This window comes from Aspergillus eucalypticola, assembly GCF_003184535.1.
Source record: "Aspergillus eucalypticola CBS 122712 chromosome Unknown BO83scaffold_16, whole genome shotgun sequence".
In the NCBI taxonomy this organism is placed as follows: Eukaryota; Fungi; Ascomycota; class Eurotiomycetes; order Eurotiales; family Aspergillaceae; genus Aspergillus; species Aspergillus eucalypticola.
Window position 1 is genome coordinate 748,413 of NW_020290290.1, and position 15,497 is coordinate 763,909.

Sequence of the window (15,497 nt, forward strand, 5' to 3'; positions counted from 1 at the left end):
TGGGGCGCGCATCACCGCGTTCTGAGTGGATGGTCGGGCTGACGGCCTTGGCCTGGGTAAGACATGTTTCTCCGTGCGGCCAGAAAAGGAAACTAGCATCGAATCACTCTACTGCTAAGCTCAAGACGTATGACTTGTATGAACCACGTACAAGTCTACCCCAGCTTAGTCCACCAAGTACACTAAAATCTCCTCGTAATAGGTATGTCCATCTGTTGCATGTGACCTCCGCTGCCACTCGCACATTGCACTGCCCACGGAGTAAGAATAGATGAGCGAAATAGCTACCCATCACAACCTAGGAATATATAAAGAGCACCAGCCAGATGCCGAACCTAACTCTTGTCTTTGGCATTAATCTCAGAAATTACACATACCTCTATCATCATCAGTGTTACTACGATCGTTGCAAATCCCCTCCTCAGACACCCAAACCTCATAATCCAATTCCTGTCACCAGTTATTGACCACACTGCCATTATGAAGTTCACACTCAAGCTATGTTCCGTTCTCGCTCTAGCTGTTTCCGCAATGGCGTTGCCCACCACCGACACGCGAGTTATCCAACTCCGCCTCTGGGGTGAAACTGGTTGTGCCGAGGACAACATGGGTGAGCTTGGCTTGTACCAATCCGGCCTTGATGAATGTGGCACCTTCGCAGGGCCCTATGCCATTCATTCTATCACCACCTATTACGTCGTAGCAGGATATGCTGGTAAGTCAATCTCTGTCTCTCTAAAGATCTTTCATGTTACCTGACAATTTTTCCCAGCGCAATTCTTCACCGATACAAATTGCGAGGAGGGCGTCCAAAATGTAACTGCTCCAGGATGCCTTGACGGTGACACTGCGTTCGCCAGCTACAAGCTAGTCTCGAACTAGTAGTCTGTTGGAAGTAGACAGGCAGTGAAATGAGGAACGAATCTTATGTGTGAATAATGTTTGCCAATGTTAGGAGGAGATAAATCTGTATCGTCGAGCTAAAAATTTGCACAATTTCAAAGATCGCATATGATAAGCAGAAAAGACACTCGTCTAGGAAAGATCTAGTATGCGACATGCCGCGAGGTTCACTGTGCTATGAATTGCGTAAAGCACATCTGACAAAATGTCGCATTGGTTTGTCAAGGATCTGACTGTCAAAGGGTATGTAAAAGTGGGTGGCATGGACCCTCCCTGCTAATATCGCGTATGTCTGAACCTATTCGTCACATCGGTCTCAACTCCACACAAGTGCAGGTTTGGAACCTTTCAATCTTGGATGTGCATTACCAAAGACCTGGTGATATCTCCGTAGTCAAGTTGAGTGATGCTGTTGCTAATATCCATTCAGACTGTTGGAAGAGATATTTGTTTTGAAACCACAAAGATTTATTATCACCACTCATTGTGACGTTTTGTAGAGACACATGGTTACATTTTGAACAGGTACTTGACGACACCCCCGGGGCTCTGTATGAGTACGCTTATATTGATGCTACAGGGGTAGATAATATAAGATATCTGCTGATCACGTTATCTACCCTTTCTAGCAGCGTTGATGGTTCTCTTATTGAAGCGTTAAGGAAGACCGCTTTATAAGTCCGCATGGCGTGTTGCTATACATGAGAAAACCCTTCTACATCTCTTCCATGACCCAAGATAGAGTGTTAATGAGTGTTATTCCGATATGTCAAGGATCCTGAACACCGTTGTACCAACGGCTATAGAAGTGCCTTCTCGGTATTTCACCACAAAGTCATATACGTCTTCACGAAATATGAATGAGCCGGGGCCCAGAGATTATTTTAATAGACGGGATACATCACCCAAGAATGAAAGCAGATAATGCGGCGAAGTGAAACGATACTTAAAGGGAGATAAAACCCACATCATTCTGAGATACTCCGCTTTTTGTCATGCGCATATTGCGCCGCCAACGGCGCCTCCAGAGGATGGACGGGGTTGCTTTCCAACACAAAGGGCTTGACGGGGTCAGAGCTCCCCTCTGCTGAATTATATGCTGGCTGCTGCAGATTGCGAGGAATTCTGCCCCAGCAGAAAGGCGCCTGCTGTTCGGCGGTCTGACTTTCCGGGGCAGGCGATTCACGACCTTCGAGCTGAGCACAGAGTAGATTCTTCTTTGCCTCCATTTTACGAATATCGTACTGGGGTATTGGTGATTTCAACGAGATGATCGTGTGTACGACGAGTAGCACCCGGCTTTGCTTCGTTTCCTTTTTTTGTCGGACGCGTGGTAACAACCGCACTTCGGTAGCTTATTCGTTGCTTGGATCTAGTAGAAGCCACTATTAGTTTACCGATCTGCCGATATAAGGAGGAATACTAGGCAAGGGCACCTTGCATTTCCAGAAGTTGTTACGGAGCTTGCAGGATTCATGAGGGAGAGATGGATGGGGCACCCCGGTCATAATCAGGTATAAGTAATCATGACGACTGTGCCCTTACTAATAAGGTCATCTGCTCTCCAGATTAAGAAATCAATCGTCCGAAAACACCATATAAGTGGATGTTGAATTTCACCTCTCTGTGGAACCATGGTTCATCATAACTCTCCTTAACCGTAATATCTCGAAAGGACAGCAGCCCCGGGAAGATGCAATGCCATCTTAATCACACTAACAATTGCAGGCAATTTCTAAAAGGTTGTATATCTATTCACCTGATCCTATGTGCTTAATGGGAGAAAGATAATTTATCAGAATATAGCTTCACATTACCGAAGCATCGTCGTGATTCACACCTCCAGATCAGTTAGTCTCCACAGTCTAGGTCAAACAATAAGAATGAGAGACAAAGTTGAGACATCGAATGTCGCGGTACTCATGAAATCTTCTGTAACAATATCAGCCCCGAAGAAAGGTTATCATGTTTCAACGACTTGTCCATCAAGACGGCCCGCTCACCGCAGGACGGCAAAGGCCAACTACATATAGGAAAATGTTGCTAACTATATTGGTTTGGCCACTCACAATATTCTTCTAGTTTCCAAGTGACCACTAACGTATCATTGGAAATCAACACATACGATACTTCTAGCAAGTCTACGTATAACGCCTCAGGTCTGATATTTCCCTTTCAGTGCAGCGACTACGGCGTCACCAAACTCTTTAGTGCCTGATTTGCCCCCGAGATCAGGAGTGCGAAGTCCCTTGTCTAGAACAGCTCGCACAGCATCTTCAATCTGGCGCGCTTCGATCTCCATGTTGAAAGAGTATCGAAACATTAGGCTCACACAGAGGATCATCGCAGTTGGGTTTGCGATGTTCTTGCCGGCTATTCTTCAAGCTATTAGCAATAAAAGAAACAGGATATCAAAGAACACTTACGTCGGAGCGGAGCCATGTGTTGGTTCATATAGACCGCGAACTTTTTCCTTCTTGCCGGGATGAGGAAGACCATCCAAGCTAGCACTGGGCAGGACACCTAGTGTTCCCACTAGTGACCCCGCCTGGTCCGATATCATATCACCAAAGGTATTGTCCGCCAGAATCACACCGTTGAGGACTCGGGGCTCGGTAGCCATGATCAATGATGCTGAATCCGCGAGCTGGTGGATCAACCTCACCTGTGGATACTCTATTGAAAGGGTTTCCTCGACAACACGGCGCCACAGACGTGATGATGCTAAGACATTGGCTTTGTCAAGAGAAATCACGGGCCATGGTGGGTCATGCCGCAGGGCAAGCTCTGCAGCGAGACGAGCAATGCGTTGAATCTCAATAGTGGAATAGCCCCACTCATCCATTGCTGCACTCGTAATACAGAATAAACATTAGCCACCTTCTACTTCTCACTCAGTGGATTCAGATTTACCGTAATTGTCCTCCTCAACCTTTCTGCCAAAATAGGCGCCTCCACAATTCTCTCGCACGACTACAAAATCGACCCCCTCGATCACCTCCTGTCTGAACGGTGAAAAGTCCCGAGCAATTTCGCGGCTTGGAACTCCCACAGAGCACGGTCGCAAGTTTGCATAGATATCCATGATCTTGCGTAACTGTAATAGACCCCCCTCTGGGCCGTCAAGTCCGCGCCTGATGTGATCCCACTTTGGACCCCCAACCGCGGCGAAAAGGACGGCGTCTGCAGCAACTGCGGCATCTTTTACGGGCTGTGTAACGGATTGGCCATAGGTATCGATAGATATGCCGCCAATAAGTTCTTCCTGCAGATGGAACTGGACTGAGGCAGTGTTGAAGGTTCGCAGGACCTTTATGGCTTCGGCCATGACCTCCGGACCGATCCCGTCCCCTGGGAGGACAAGAATGTTGTAGTTTCTCGAATCCGACATGGTGTTCGTAGCCTTTTTGATATGAGTGAGTAGCAACCAGCGCAGGTGCGAAAGTCCTGAGATCTAGTAGAGCATCCCTCCCGTAGGGACGGTGATACTAATCCGTTCCGCGGTCGGAGATCAGGCCGAAAGTGCGGGGAATACCAACAACCGGCGTTCCCCCGATAATGACTATCCCTTTTCTTCGAGAGACATGGATCTGCTGCCATTCTCCTCCCGATGAATATTATTCATCACAATGAACAGCCCTCCGGAAAATCGAGCTAAGAGAAACACTGGAGATAGTCTGGGAAGCTATAGAACCGGTCTATCTAGTATACAAGGTTGACTTAGACCCGGGACACTATTTATCACTATAGCACCTCTCACACACAAATATTACCCTAGTTCATTTCCAGCTTTTCTCATATTCATTATCTTGGTAGCTCGATACTGATGATAGCAGTATAAAGATCAAGGGATTAGCACAAACTATCTCAACTCTATTAGCACCTCCTCGCGTGTCTTCTGCCACGATCTGTACGAATAGTCTACGGTCGACCGAACGTCTTCTCTAAGAATACGCTCATCTTCAAGATACCCAAGCGGAGGCCAGTTCAAAAGTGAAACAAGCGATATGAGAGGGAGGCACGGAAACCTCGACACGAAGGCCCGTCCGGCGCTAGGAAGGGCTAGGGCCAAATTAGCCTTGTCCTAGTCCTTTCCAGACGACCCATAAGTCTAATGGGGATACGCCTGTCCGCATATTATCTTTCTTTTTTTTTTCTTTTCTTTTGAGACCACATGATGCCAATGAACTTGGGCTACAATAATCCACACTTGTAGTGGTGATAGAGTAACAGAACCAGGTAATATACTCTACCGTATACGATCTACCGAAAGCTATCGCGACCCCAATTTCAGCTCCCGAGAGTTACGTTTCGGCCGATTACAGCGCTAATGCAGGCAAGCTGCGCCATCATTTCGCCCTCTCAATGTAATAAGGGGGCTGTGATACAACTGTTTTCTGTATTACCACGTTTGCCCCTTTGCGGTGCGGCACAAGGCTGAGCGAAGCAGCCAACTATTTGAACAATCACTTGCCTGCCTCCATATTCAAATAGCAAATGGAGATTAGCAATTTGACACCTTCAGAATGATGATCAAAAGCATCTGTGGGCTCATTTGCCTGCAATTCTTATACATTGTGGGCGCATTGGGGGGGAAATACGCCCCATTGCAAGCTCACACCAATGCTGACAAAGACGCCACCATCGCCATTAGACGGGCTCTACACGAGGCTAGAGGGACGACATACTCGATGAACCAGACTCTGTTGACAAAGAGTTGGGCAAACGCTACTATATTTTCCATCGGAGCAAGGTATTCAAATTAACTACGCTTGCTCCATAACGCAAAGTACACACACTAATTTTGACGCTCTTATCCTAGCACGGAAACTTCTGCTGGGTCAAAAAACGGGACAGTAGGCCTGCAATCTGGCCTAGAAATTGTCTGCAAAGCCTGCTATATTAATGGTACTGTTGGTGGCTATTTGACAGTCGAGGATGGGTTCAATGTCACCACGGTCGTGGATAGCGCCGAGGCAGATATTGCGAATGTCACAGATTCTGCACTTTCTCAGCTAGAGGATTTTGCGCGTGAAGCCGCCCGCGATATTCTCGAGGACATCTCCCAGTTCCAATTGATCGATATCCCCGCTTGGCCGACATTGGATCTTAACTTTGAACTAGATGAGGCAAACGGATTTCCGGGAGTACATGCACAGATCGAGTTCGATGGCTTGGAGCTCTATCTGGACCTAGATCTTCAGCTGTCGGCCGGAGCTACCTACACACTAGACCTCTTCACTTCCGAGACCCCAGCAGGAATATCGATATCTAGTCTTGAGGCCGGTGCTATATTCCAGGTTTCGCTTGTTCTAATAGCCCAAGCAGAAATCGACATTAGCAGTGGAATCCACATAAAGCTGGAAGATGGTTTAACGCTGGCTCTGGAGTTGTTCAACAACAATGTATCGAGTATCACCGTGTGAGTCAGTCTTTATCACAAGCTGGGGCCCTAGGCGAGGTGGGCTTTTCTTCCTGGGTGACCAACACTAATTGACATGTTGTAGACCCGGTGGGCGGATGGAATTTCTTCCAGTAACCGTCCAAGGCCACGGAACCATCCGGGCCCTCTTACAAGTCCAAACAAGTATTGGTTTCCAGATATCAACCCCAAACTCGGTCTCCGTATTCGAGTATCTCAGCTTTAGTGCGGGTATTGGAGGGGAAGTGTCCGCGTATGTGGCCGACTTCCTGTTGCAGATCGACGCTTCTAGTAGCAATGATGCCAACTGCGGCTTTGAAGCGGTTGCAGAGTACACCCTTGCCGTGGGTGCTGCTGCGGGGGCGACAGTTGCTGTTGATACATACCAATGGGGTCCCACGCCCAACACCACCGTGCCAGTGTTCTACACCACGCTGGATAGTATTTGTGCCGGCTATAAGAGATCTCCGACGACCATAACACCCTCTGCCACCATTGGACAGCGAAACAATCTCGTCACTACTACAATATCTACCTCAGCGACGTATACTATTGTTGACTGTTCATCACAAGGGCTCATCAACTGCCCTGTCTATCTCCAGCGTACGACATCGGTGAAGAGCACTATGACGACTGTTCTCACAGTCGAATCGGGCATAGACGCCACATACCCCGCAAGCACATTCTCATCCTTGACCAGTGCTATCCCTTTTGGAAGTAATGCTCGCCGACTGGATTCTACATCTGGAACACCGGTTTCCTACGTTCCCCCCACTGCTACCGCCACTAGTGACGCCCATCCCAATACTGATGATGACCACGACCACAACAACTCTCATTCTAACAACCACAAACTGATTATCGGCTTTAGTGTGGGACTTGGTTTCCCGGCCGTCGTAGCATTGGCAGCTGCCCTATGGTAGGTTTACCGTTTCATTAGGTTTCGCTCGACTCGAAGTCAAAGCAACTGACCAATGTAGGTGGTTTCTATGTCGAAATAATAAATACTCAGCAGTACCACAACCTGATATGATAGCTCGTTCTTGTGGTCCGGATAAAGACGCAAAGCTACCACAAGCATTGGTGGCTGCTACTACTTGACGGCAAGGCGTGAAAGGACGCGGGACTTTGTGCAATAACTAAGTGCAACTTCCTATCTTTATGAACTTGAAATCGAATGTTTCTTCTCCCCCTTAAGGATAGTATTTTCTACAAATATTAAAGTGAGGCAATAATACACTTATCTACGGCATCCCATGATTTTATAACCACAATAACTAGTCATTCCCAACCAGTTCGATATGGTGGATACTAACCAAAATCAGGCACAAGCAGCAGATAACGGATTACATCCACCGCTTTGCAAAGCAACAAGACTTTACTGAAGCTAGTTGCGGAGCCTTCGGCGTTCGATGTAACTTACCTTTGGATCATTTATAGAATATATCTTTTGGTGTATACTCCCATAAGTACTACCATTGTTAATGAGGTTTATCTTCAAATGTTGCAGATGCCATCCATCGTATGTACAAGATTCGCTATTTCATGTGGTTGCGTAAGATTGATACCCAATAGTAATCTTGGCTCTAACGGCCGGATGACCTGTTATGCAAAGAAATAAGCCGGATTACGTTGTGGAAATCCCCGCATCGGACTGGAATATCCATTGCCAATTTTATATGGTATGCTGAGCCACAGATGCACGCTTCACCTAGCCCAGAACACGGTGGAAAAATGCGGAGGTTATTTCCCCGCTACAGACCTCTGGGCCCCGAGCTGTATCTTAGAGCAATCTGGAGTCAGGATCTGGGGGCCTAAAGCTGAGTCCATGAGCGATACGAAATATCTCAATTCAAGAGCAACATCGAACGTAAGAATGACCTCAGAGTGATGGCGAACATGATGAGACCTTCAGACATGAGACGCCACAATCCTCATATAACCGTATGTTACTGATGATCAGGGTACAAAAGGGAGCTCTCCCCGTATGTTTATGCAACATTCTGGAGAGGTGACTTGACAATCTACCATACTCGATTCATGATCGCCCTAATACCTCTATGCACTTTGATCTCTAACCCTACAACATCAACCCTATCCGCAACATGTACCGTCTCCTAACCCTCCTCACCCCCACCTCTACCAGCTCTCCCCTTAGTGGCCTAACCTGCTATAAGCTTTCTTCCGTTGCCGGACCCAAACTCGACAATGTGTACGAGGCCTATCACCAAGCCATCTGTACTATGGGGCAACCCGATCGTCGGCGGACGATATACCACACTTGTCAGTGAAGCTATCCTCAAACCCTCTATTTAAACTATTGTCACAAACCCTGGAATCGACATATCACGTATTGAAACCTTTCTGAGCATAACAGATGAATCAATGAAGGCTGTGGAGCTATACTGTAGTGACTTGGCTACAGTGACAGATTATTACGAAGATACTGAAGCATGTAGTAAATATGCTGCTTGTACAAAGGGGCAGATACTTACTGTAATTAAAAGTCATGCACTGGATGTCGGAGTGCTAATTAGTGAGGATATGTGTGAGAAAGAGCTGGGGTATTTTCAGAACAAGTTTTGGGATGAGGTTTTGCCAGGTTATGTGGATGCTTTTTGGAGGGTTTTGAGACGTGGTAATAACTCTTACAAGTATGTAAAACGAACGTAAATCGAGGAGTAGAAGGAAGGGAAAGAAAGCAGGAAAAAGAAGAAAGTTGGAGATTGGATAGAAACAGAAAGCAAGAGGAAATGGAACCGAGTAGTGAGAATAAAGGGCATGGGAAATACAGCACAGCTTTACCTTTACTTATTATTATTTGTATTTTTTTTTTTCGGTTGTTCTACTAATAATACTCGAATAATAGCAAGAATCAGTCTCAATTAACCAGTAGTCTTTTCATTTCGTCATAAGCTCAAGTTCTTGAGGAAGAAGTATAAATATAAATTGATGATTTCATAGCATATCTATAATAGTGAGTACTGAATATATCAAAGTATAGCCTGTTATAAATTGAACACACTAATCCATAATATCTATGACCATTGAAGTAATTTTCTAGGATAATCAGTGGAATGCTTTAGTTACCAGTCATAGTTATTCAACTATCTATACCAAATACAAGATAAATAACATTACTGGACTAGAGTTGTTGATTGCCTGAGCGCTGTCTTAACCGGCTTTATCTGTCTGACTAGTCCGCCTCACTAAGTGATAGTTAACTCGCAAGTGACTGTGATATATTGCTATTTTATATATTGTCCGAGCAGTAACTCATATTCCCTTCTACTCTTTTTTTTTTGAGTCTATTGTGCTAACTTCCTTGAATAGCTTGGTATCTTTCTCTTAGTCTGTCAGCAGCTACCAATTCTCTGAAAAGCTACTGGTAGATGCTGTTCCTAATACAGACTAGAATAGTTTAGGTGAGGAAGCACGAGAGGCGTAGGTCTCACAGTACGATGGGATAGTTGTCTGGCTTACATGGCAGACTGGTTTGCCGCTTACGGTAATAGACAGGCCTTACACTTACACCATCAGCGGAAACCAGCAGAAACCAACCCCCCCCACCCCATGGGCCATACGTCCCTGCATTAGCCGACCACGTACGCCTGCCAACCCTAGCCCTGGGGATGACATCTCTTCCGGATACAGTTCTATTAGTCATGTCCCCGGGTCGCACAGGGGATCTGGAGTGGTCAGCGACCTTCCCATGCGAAATGAAGGGGATGGGAAGGGGAAAGGAAAGGAAAAACAATGCATATTATCGCTGATCATCCGGAGGGTGTATATTGATTTGGTATATTGCTGCAATCGGATGGACGGCGGTAGAGCGGCTTCCACAGACTTACTCTCATTTCAATTTTTCCCTCATCCGCTTCCCAGCTCGATGGACCCAAACACAGAGATATCAGTAAAATTCAAATTCACATGGTAATCGTGAATTTGCTTGTTCACAGTGTCCCCGCAGCTACCTTCGCATTGATCATCTCTCGCGCCACGCACGTTCACGTATGTGTCTGTCCTCATCCACTGGAGATACCACACCAACAACCCCAAGCCTCACTCAGCGACACTGACCGTAATGCAATGGTAGATCTATCACCTAAGCCATATGAATGTGACAGATGCCACCGGGGATTTTCTAGGCGGTACGGCTGATATCGCGCCCCTCCCTGCTATTACTGATACTGATATAACGTCGGTCGGCCGAAATCTAGAGATCTTCTTCAGCGCCATAAAACTATTTATAAAGCCAGAGGAGGGCTGCCTAGGAAGTTAGACAGCCAAGGGCGGACATCGCGTGCATGTCTGGCTTGCGGTGTGGCCAAGCTGAAGTGCGACGAGAGCAAACCGTGTAGTCGATGTCTTTCTCGGCAGATCCCCTGCAAATCCCTTCCAGATCGACGACGTCAGCCGCGTCCAATGAATACGACCATGGTCCGTTGCTTGTCCGACGAAACTGCAACACCACTCAGGCGTCCAGTAGATGTAGGATGGGCTCAGTCAGCTCGGGATATATATCTTACCGATCGACAGCTGGATGATTATCCTCCCTCGGTTCCTGGGTCCCGAGAACAGGTGTCTCCTCTTATGTCTCCGACCCGAAACATACTAGAATTTACTTCTGATTGGAGCTTAGACCTAAATGAGAGTGACTTAGTCAACCTCGGGGAACTGACGCAGTCCTTGACTGCGGCTGCGACAGGTTTGGCTTCCAACTCCCCAGGACCCTGTCTTCGTTATCCATCAGCACATCGCAACGGTAGCGAGAGTCTAGTTGTCCTACAATCTTGCCGAGGTAGTCTCCTTGCCTTTCTGTTCAACACAATCAAACAACCTCAAACCAAAGAAGTACTGGCAGCGTTCGTATATTCATCAATGCTCAACAGGACGATTGAGGCGTTCATTCGCTCCCAGACGAACACTGAATGTGGATTCATACATACGTCCTCATACAGTCCTATTGACTCAGCACCGATTTGTTTGCTGGCTTCGGCCGTTGCTTACGGGGCTACACGCTGTGATATGAGGTCACTTCAGAAATTAGGACTTATACTGCAAGATGCAGTCTGGGCAGAAATTTCCGCTGCACTGGATAGAGGTTCCTAATAATAAAAAAGAAAGCTATATTAAGATCCTTTAAATTTTTATTAATCAAAATAATAAATTATTGGGCTTTGTGATAGGATCTACTTGTCAGGGTAGAAAGCCTGTTGACTAGTTAAGGAATTAACCACTAAACACCATGGATTTGTCTAGTAATGACAAAGGTAGCCTATATCCACAGAATAGACTGATCCTTGAGGGATCAGTGGTCTATTAGCAAGAACCAGTGCCTTATAGGCGCCGGAAGGGTGCGGATCCGCTGCCGATGACCCCATGACTCCCATAACTGCCATAATTTGTCATCCTAGGTGTCCCGACCATGATACTCAAGTTATTCTATCACACATAATTTCCTAGTGCTTTATAGATCTGCTGCACTTCGATATTTTGAACTTGAAGGAAAGTAGTACTACAAAGAAATAAAGTAGAACACGGTCATCCCTAAATATTTCAATCAAAACCTGTACCAAATCGTATACTGAAGTAGACTGAGACTGTATGATTGGCGGTAGCGTATCCACGGGAGGGAGAATAACCAATGCCTAAAGAAGTAATCCACCCGATATAGAATGTTTTCCTTCCTAAAAGAGCTATCGGGCCGCCTGCCTTCAGAGCTCACTACGGGACCCGACTATTAGTAAATAAATCGTCGTACGGATACTTTTCAATGTCAAAGTTATACCGAGTCCGACTAGTGGATCGCTAGAGGGACTCCTGATTGATACGTTCGGAAACTTTTGAAGTTTCGAATCTGCTTCTGGCGCTCATTTCTAATCATGTAGTCCTGTTGATGTCATATTTGCGCCCGGCTCATCTGAGGTATACCCTACAGCAAATATATATAATCCTTCTTAAGTTACTCAAATCAAAAGCAATCTCTAATAATTGCCCGGATCCTAAGGCATAGTACTCTGCTTTATCTCCTCATCAATATGGCGGGATCTCAACAACAGACCGTCTTTCGTCTTGACAAAGAACGAGCCTCTTATCACAACTTGAAGGCGCACAGGGAGGATATTCCAAAGCCATCTAAGTACGAGGTACTTATGAAGGTGAAGGGTGTCTCTTTAAATTATCGAGACATCGCGATCTCAACATCGAAGTATCCATTCCCGGTCAAGGATAATGTCGTTCCATGCTCCGATGCGGCCGGTGTTGTGGTTGAAGTTGGCGAGGGGGTACGCAGCATCTCTGTTGGCGACCATATCATTGCGACACTGGACTTTTCGAACGTCTTTGGACAGCAAATGAGCTGGATGGGCGGGCAAGGTGGTCCTGTTGACGGTGTCCTGAGGGAGTATCTACTTGTCCCTGTAGTATCGGCGGTGAAAGTTCCGAAAGACTCCCCGCACACCTTTAACGAGTGGTCTACCCTAGTGGTAACTGGCGTGACCGTCTGGAATGCCCTATACGGAAATATTCCATTACGCCCCGGTCAGGTTGTACTTTGCCAAGGTAGGTGTCTATCAGATTTTAATCACATGCAACCCGTGTTAACCAAATCACAGGAACTGGAGGAGTTTCTATTACCGGATTAATCCTTGCCAAGGCAGCAGGAGCTAAGACAATCATCACTTCTTCAAGCGATGAGAAGCTCGAGATTGCGAAGAGAAAATACGGTGCGGATATAACTATTAACTACAAAACACATCCTGAATGGTCCAAGGAGGTACTGGCCATCACAGACGGAAAAGGCGTGGATTACATCCTTGAAAATGGAGGCTCTGGAACTATCGCTGAGAGTCTCAGTTGTATCAAAATGGGTGGGCAAGTTGCCATCATCGGCTTCTTAGCCCGAGCTTCACAAGAGCAAATGCCTGATGTGGCTTCTCTGGCTTTGGAAAAAGGTGCTGTGGTTCGCGGAATTCAAGGTGGATCGACTCAGCTTCTGCAGGAAGTCGCTGAATTTGTGGCTCAGAAAGCACTTCGCATGCCAGTTGAGAAGGTTTTCGGCTTCACACAGAAAGAGGTTATCAATGCGTACGATTATGTTGCCTCTGGCGGTCATATTGGAAAGATTTGTATCCAGGTCGGAGAGTAGCCGTTTGATTGGAGGTTATAAACTTTGGAATTACCCTAACCCTTTAGCTTAGGACAAATGAACCGCCGTTAAAAAGCTCTCAAAAAGGCATCAGACTTCTGACTGACTATAGCCCGCACCCTCACGCGCTCTAGGGCTCAATGAACAGTAATACAATCATGTCATGTGGCATTTCTGCGGCTTAAGTTCGTTGGCCTCGGGGGCATCTGGTCTGGGAATAAACACTAAACCATTAGCCATACTGAGACTGGAATAACGTGCTGGTCTTTTTATATCTTTTGATCATCTTTATCATTCGCATTGGTCTCTGGTAAATCCAGATTTGCCATCATATTTGCCTAAAACTAAATTCATATAGTCCTATATCTGCTATTTCTGCTGTATCTTTGAAAGCACTCAGCAAGGCTACAGCCACAGTTTAATACAACAGATGAACAGTAAGTGGGCAGTAGTCTATTACTAGATTAGATAAACCATGGATAGCCTGCAATTTCAGCTATTACCCTAATAGTGTTACCTGATAAGCCAAGGTAGATAACATATGCTCTGGTTGCATCACCGGCATGCGTACCAAGCTACATGGCTCTGACTTTCTTAGTCATATTCGCTGGACAGGCAGCACAGTTCCTTTGATCAGAAACAGATTTAGGATCCGAATCATCAGAGCTAACTCGCCGGGTAGAACAGCTATTGTCATCCGAGGATGTGTATTTTTTTGGGTTAGATATATATAAGGATGAAGTCTGAGATAGTGTAAAGAATATATCTTTAATTCACAAATGTGAAAGGTAGGGGTTGATTATCTTAAAATATTATTATTAACTCTCCTAATATCAGTCATGATTGATAATATATTACAGTAGTTATAGAAATTATAAGATTATTAGTAATGGTTCTATACTATTCTAATATCTATAAGTTGCTAATTCTTTTAGAGCAAACTACTGATCTCTCAAGGATCAGTCTATTTCATGGATTTAGATTATCTTTGTTATTATTAGATAAATATATAGTGTTTAGTGGTTGATTCCTTACCTAGTCGGCAGGCCTTCTACCCTGACAAGTAGATCCTATCACACTGAGTATATCTGATCTTTTTAATCTACAGTTAAGATTAGTTAAAGTAATCTTTTAACCATAATCTACTCTTAACTGTATAGTTAAGAGATTTTTATACCTTAACCTAACCATCAGGTTACGATTAAGGTTAGGTTAAGGTATAACGGTCAGGTATAACCACTCTACATGCCAAGAAATCGGTCCTGTATATATTACGGGAATCCTAAAGGGATCACATATGCGATGCACCAACCCCAGTGGAATAGGGATTATTATTATAGTTCATTTATTCATAGTCAATAAATCTTGGCCTGGAGTACTATATAAGGTTACCTATCTCTTTTATTCTTGGTAATTAACCAGTCTACAGAAAACAGGTTTACCAAGCCCAACCATGACTTCTCCTGGTAATCCGAGCTAATACATCAATAGCTCTTTTTATGGTTTCTCCTCCAAGATATTATAGCCTTCCGAGCCTAACCCTCAAGGCCTACTCAGTGATTCATAGGAGATATAGTCATTTTTGAATTCAGTTTGACCCCTCATTCTTTTTACTTCATTCCCGGAAAATAAATCCATTATACACTAACCCTGTTCGGGGTCACCGCTCGATTCATTAGGCAAAACTGTGGTGGTAATGGCTGTACCACATTCCAGGACTTATCGTAATAATACTGTAATGATACATCGAATCCCATAGAATTGCTTGGTTGATCTGGTGATCTGGCAAGATCGTCTGCTGCTTTCTGCCTTCCCACCAGTCCCACGTTACCACCCACTTCCCCTCGTTCTTCAGAGTAGGTGGTGTTTTGCAGGTGTGGGTAGTGGAGGCGGGATGGTTGGAAATCAACTGGGTGCAATGTGACATCATCAGCTGAATTGCTCTCGGTTTTTAGGTGACAGAAGGGAGGAGCAGTCAATCTAATTGGTTTAGGGCACTTGCTCGGAGATGCACAGTCATCA

At 45.5% G+C, this 15,497-nt stretch overlaps 5 protein-coding genes across 5 annotated transcripts; 3 read left to right on the plus strand and 2 right to left on the minus strand.

Moving 5' to 3' along the window:
- Positions 1 to 344: 344 nt before the first annotated feature.
- Positions 345 to 1,009, plus strand: BO83DRAFT_379508 (uncharacterized protein). The gene is made up of 2 exons (XM_025531520.1): positions 345 to 715; positions 773 to 1,009. The coding sequence occupies exons 1-2, from the start codon at positions 481 to 483 to the stop codon at positions 880 to 882; spliced, it is 345 nt and encodes a 114-aa protein (XP_025387117.1). The 5' UTR covers positions 345 to 480; the 3' UTR covers positions 883 to 1,009.
- Positions 1,010 to 1,648: 639 nt separating this feature from the next.
- On the minus strand, positions 1,649 to 2,366 carry BO83DRAFT_379509 (uncharacterized protein). Its single transcript, XM_025531521.1, has 2 exons — positions 2,340 to 2,366; positions 1,649 to 2,275 (listed from the first exon to the last, which is right to left on the minus strand). Exon 2 carries the CDS (start codon positions 2,130 to 2,132, stop codon positions 1,872 to 1,874), a length of 261 nt encoding a protein of 86 aa, XP_025387118.1. The 5' UTR covers positions 2,133 to 2,275; positions 2,340 to 2,366; the 3' UTR covers positions 1,649 to 1,871.
- A 377-nt stretch (positions 2,367 to 2,743) lies between these two features.
- On the minus strand, positions 2,744 to 4,353 carry BO83DRAFT_379510 (3-isopropylmalate dehydrogenase). Its single transcript, XM_025531522.1, has 3 exons — positions 3,817 to 4,353; positions 3,330 to 3,750; positions 2,744 to 3,281 (listed from the first exon to the last, which is right to left on the minus strand). The coding sequence occupies exons 1-3, from the start codon at positions 4,292 to 4,294 to the stop codon at positions 3,059 to 3,061; spliced, it is 1,122 nt and encodes a 373-aa protein (XP_025387119.1). The 5' UTR covers positions 4,295 to 4,353; the 3' UTR covers positions 2,744 to 3,058.
- Positions 4,354 to 5,339: 986 nt separating this feature from the next.
- Positions 5,340 to 7,448, plus strand: BO83DRAFT_379511 (uncharacterized protein). The gene is made up of 4 exons (XM_025531523.1): positions 5,340 to 5,656; positions 5,726 to 6,325; positions 6,411 to 7,244; positions 7,306 to 7,448. The coding sequence occupies exons 1-4, from the start codon at positions 5,430 to 5,432 to the stop codon at positions 7,424 to 7,426; spliced, it is 1,782 nt and encodes a 593-aa protein (XP_025387120.1). The 5' UTR covers positions 5,340 to 5,429; the 3' UTR covers positions 7,427 to 7,448.
- Positions 7,449 to 12,332: 4,884 nt separating this feature from the next.
- On the plus strand, positions 12,333 to 13,515 carry BO83DRAFT_340470 (zinc-dependent alcohol dehydrogenase family protein). Its single transcript, XM_025528585.1, has 2 exons — positions 12,333 to 12,889; positions 12,943 to 13,515. Exons 1-2 carry the CDS (start codon positions 12,367 to 12,369, stop codon positions 13,473 to 13,475), a joined length of 1,056 nt encoding a protein of 351 aa, XP_025387121.1. The 5' UTR covers positions 12,333 to 12,366; the 3' UTR covers positions 13,476 to 13,515.
- Positions 13,516 to 15,497: the final 1,982 nt, after the last annotated feature.

What these genes read in the sequence shown, in the direction of transcription:
- BO83DRAFT_340470 (XM_025528585.1), top strand. Translation starts at nt 12,367, where the DNA reads ATGGCGGGATCTCAACAACAGACCGTCTTTCGTCTTGACAAAGAACGA. An exon ending in TCAGGTTGTACTTTGCCAAG is followed by an intron (nt 12,890 to 12,942) that starts GTAGGTGTCTAT and finishes ACCAAATCACAG; the next exon opens with GAACTGGAGGAGTTTCTATT.
- BO83DRAFT_379510 (XM_025531522.1), bottom strand. Translation starts at nt 4,294, where the DNA reads ATGTCGGATTCGAGAAACTACAACATTCTTGTCCTCCCAGGGGACGGG. An exon ending in GGTTGAGGAGGACAATTACG is followed by an intron (nt 3,751 to 3,816) that starts GTAAATCTGAAT and finishes TTACGAGTGCAG; the next exon opens with CAATGGATGAGTGGGGCTAT. An exon ending in ACACATGGCTCCGCTCCGAC is followed by an intron (nt 3,282 to 3,329) that starts GTAAGTGTTCTT and finishes AATAGCTTGAAG; the next exon opens with AATAGCCGGCAAGAACATCG.
- BO83DRAFT_379509 (XM_025531521.1), bottom strand. Translation starts at nt 2,132, where the DNA reads ATGGAGGCAAAGAAGAATCTACTCTGTGCTCAGCTCGAAGGTCGTGAA.
- BO83DRAFT_379508 (XM_025531520.1), top strand. Translation starts at nt 481, where the DNA reads ATGAAGTTCACACTCAAGCTATGTTCCGTTCTCGCTCTAGCTGTTTCC. An exon ending in CGTCGTAGCAGGATATGCTG is followed by an intron (nt 716 to 772) that starts GTAAGTCAATCT and finishes AATTTTTCCCAG; the next exon opens with CGCAATTCTTCACCGATACA.
- BO83DRAFT_379511 (XM_025531523.1), top strand. Translation starts at nt 5,430, where the DNA reads ATGATGATCAAAAGCATCTGTGGGCTCATTTGCCTGCAATTCTTATAC. An exon ending in ATATTTTCCATCGGAGCAAG is followed by an intron (nt 5,657 to 5,725) that starts GTATTCAAATTA and finishes CTCTTATCCTAG; the next exon opens with CACGGAAACTTCTGCTGGGT. An exon ending in GCATTGGCAGCTGCCCTATG is followed by an intron (nt 7,245 to 7,305) that starts GTAGGTTTACCG and finishes TGACCAATGTAG; the next exon opens with GTGGTTTCTATGTCGAAATA.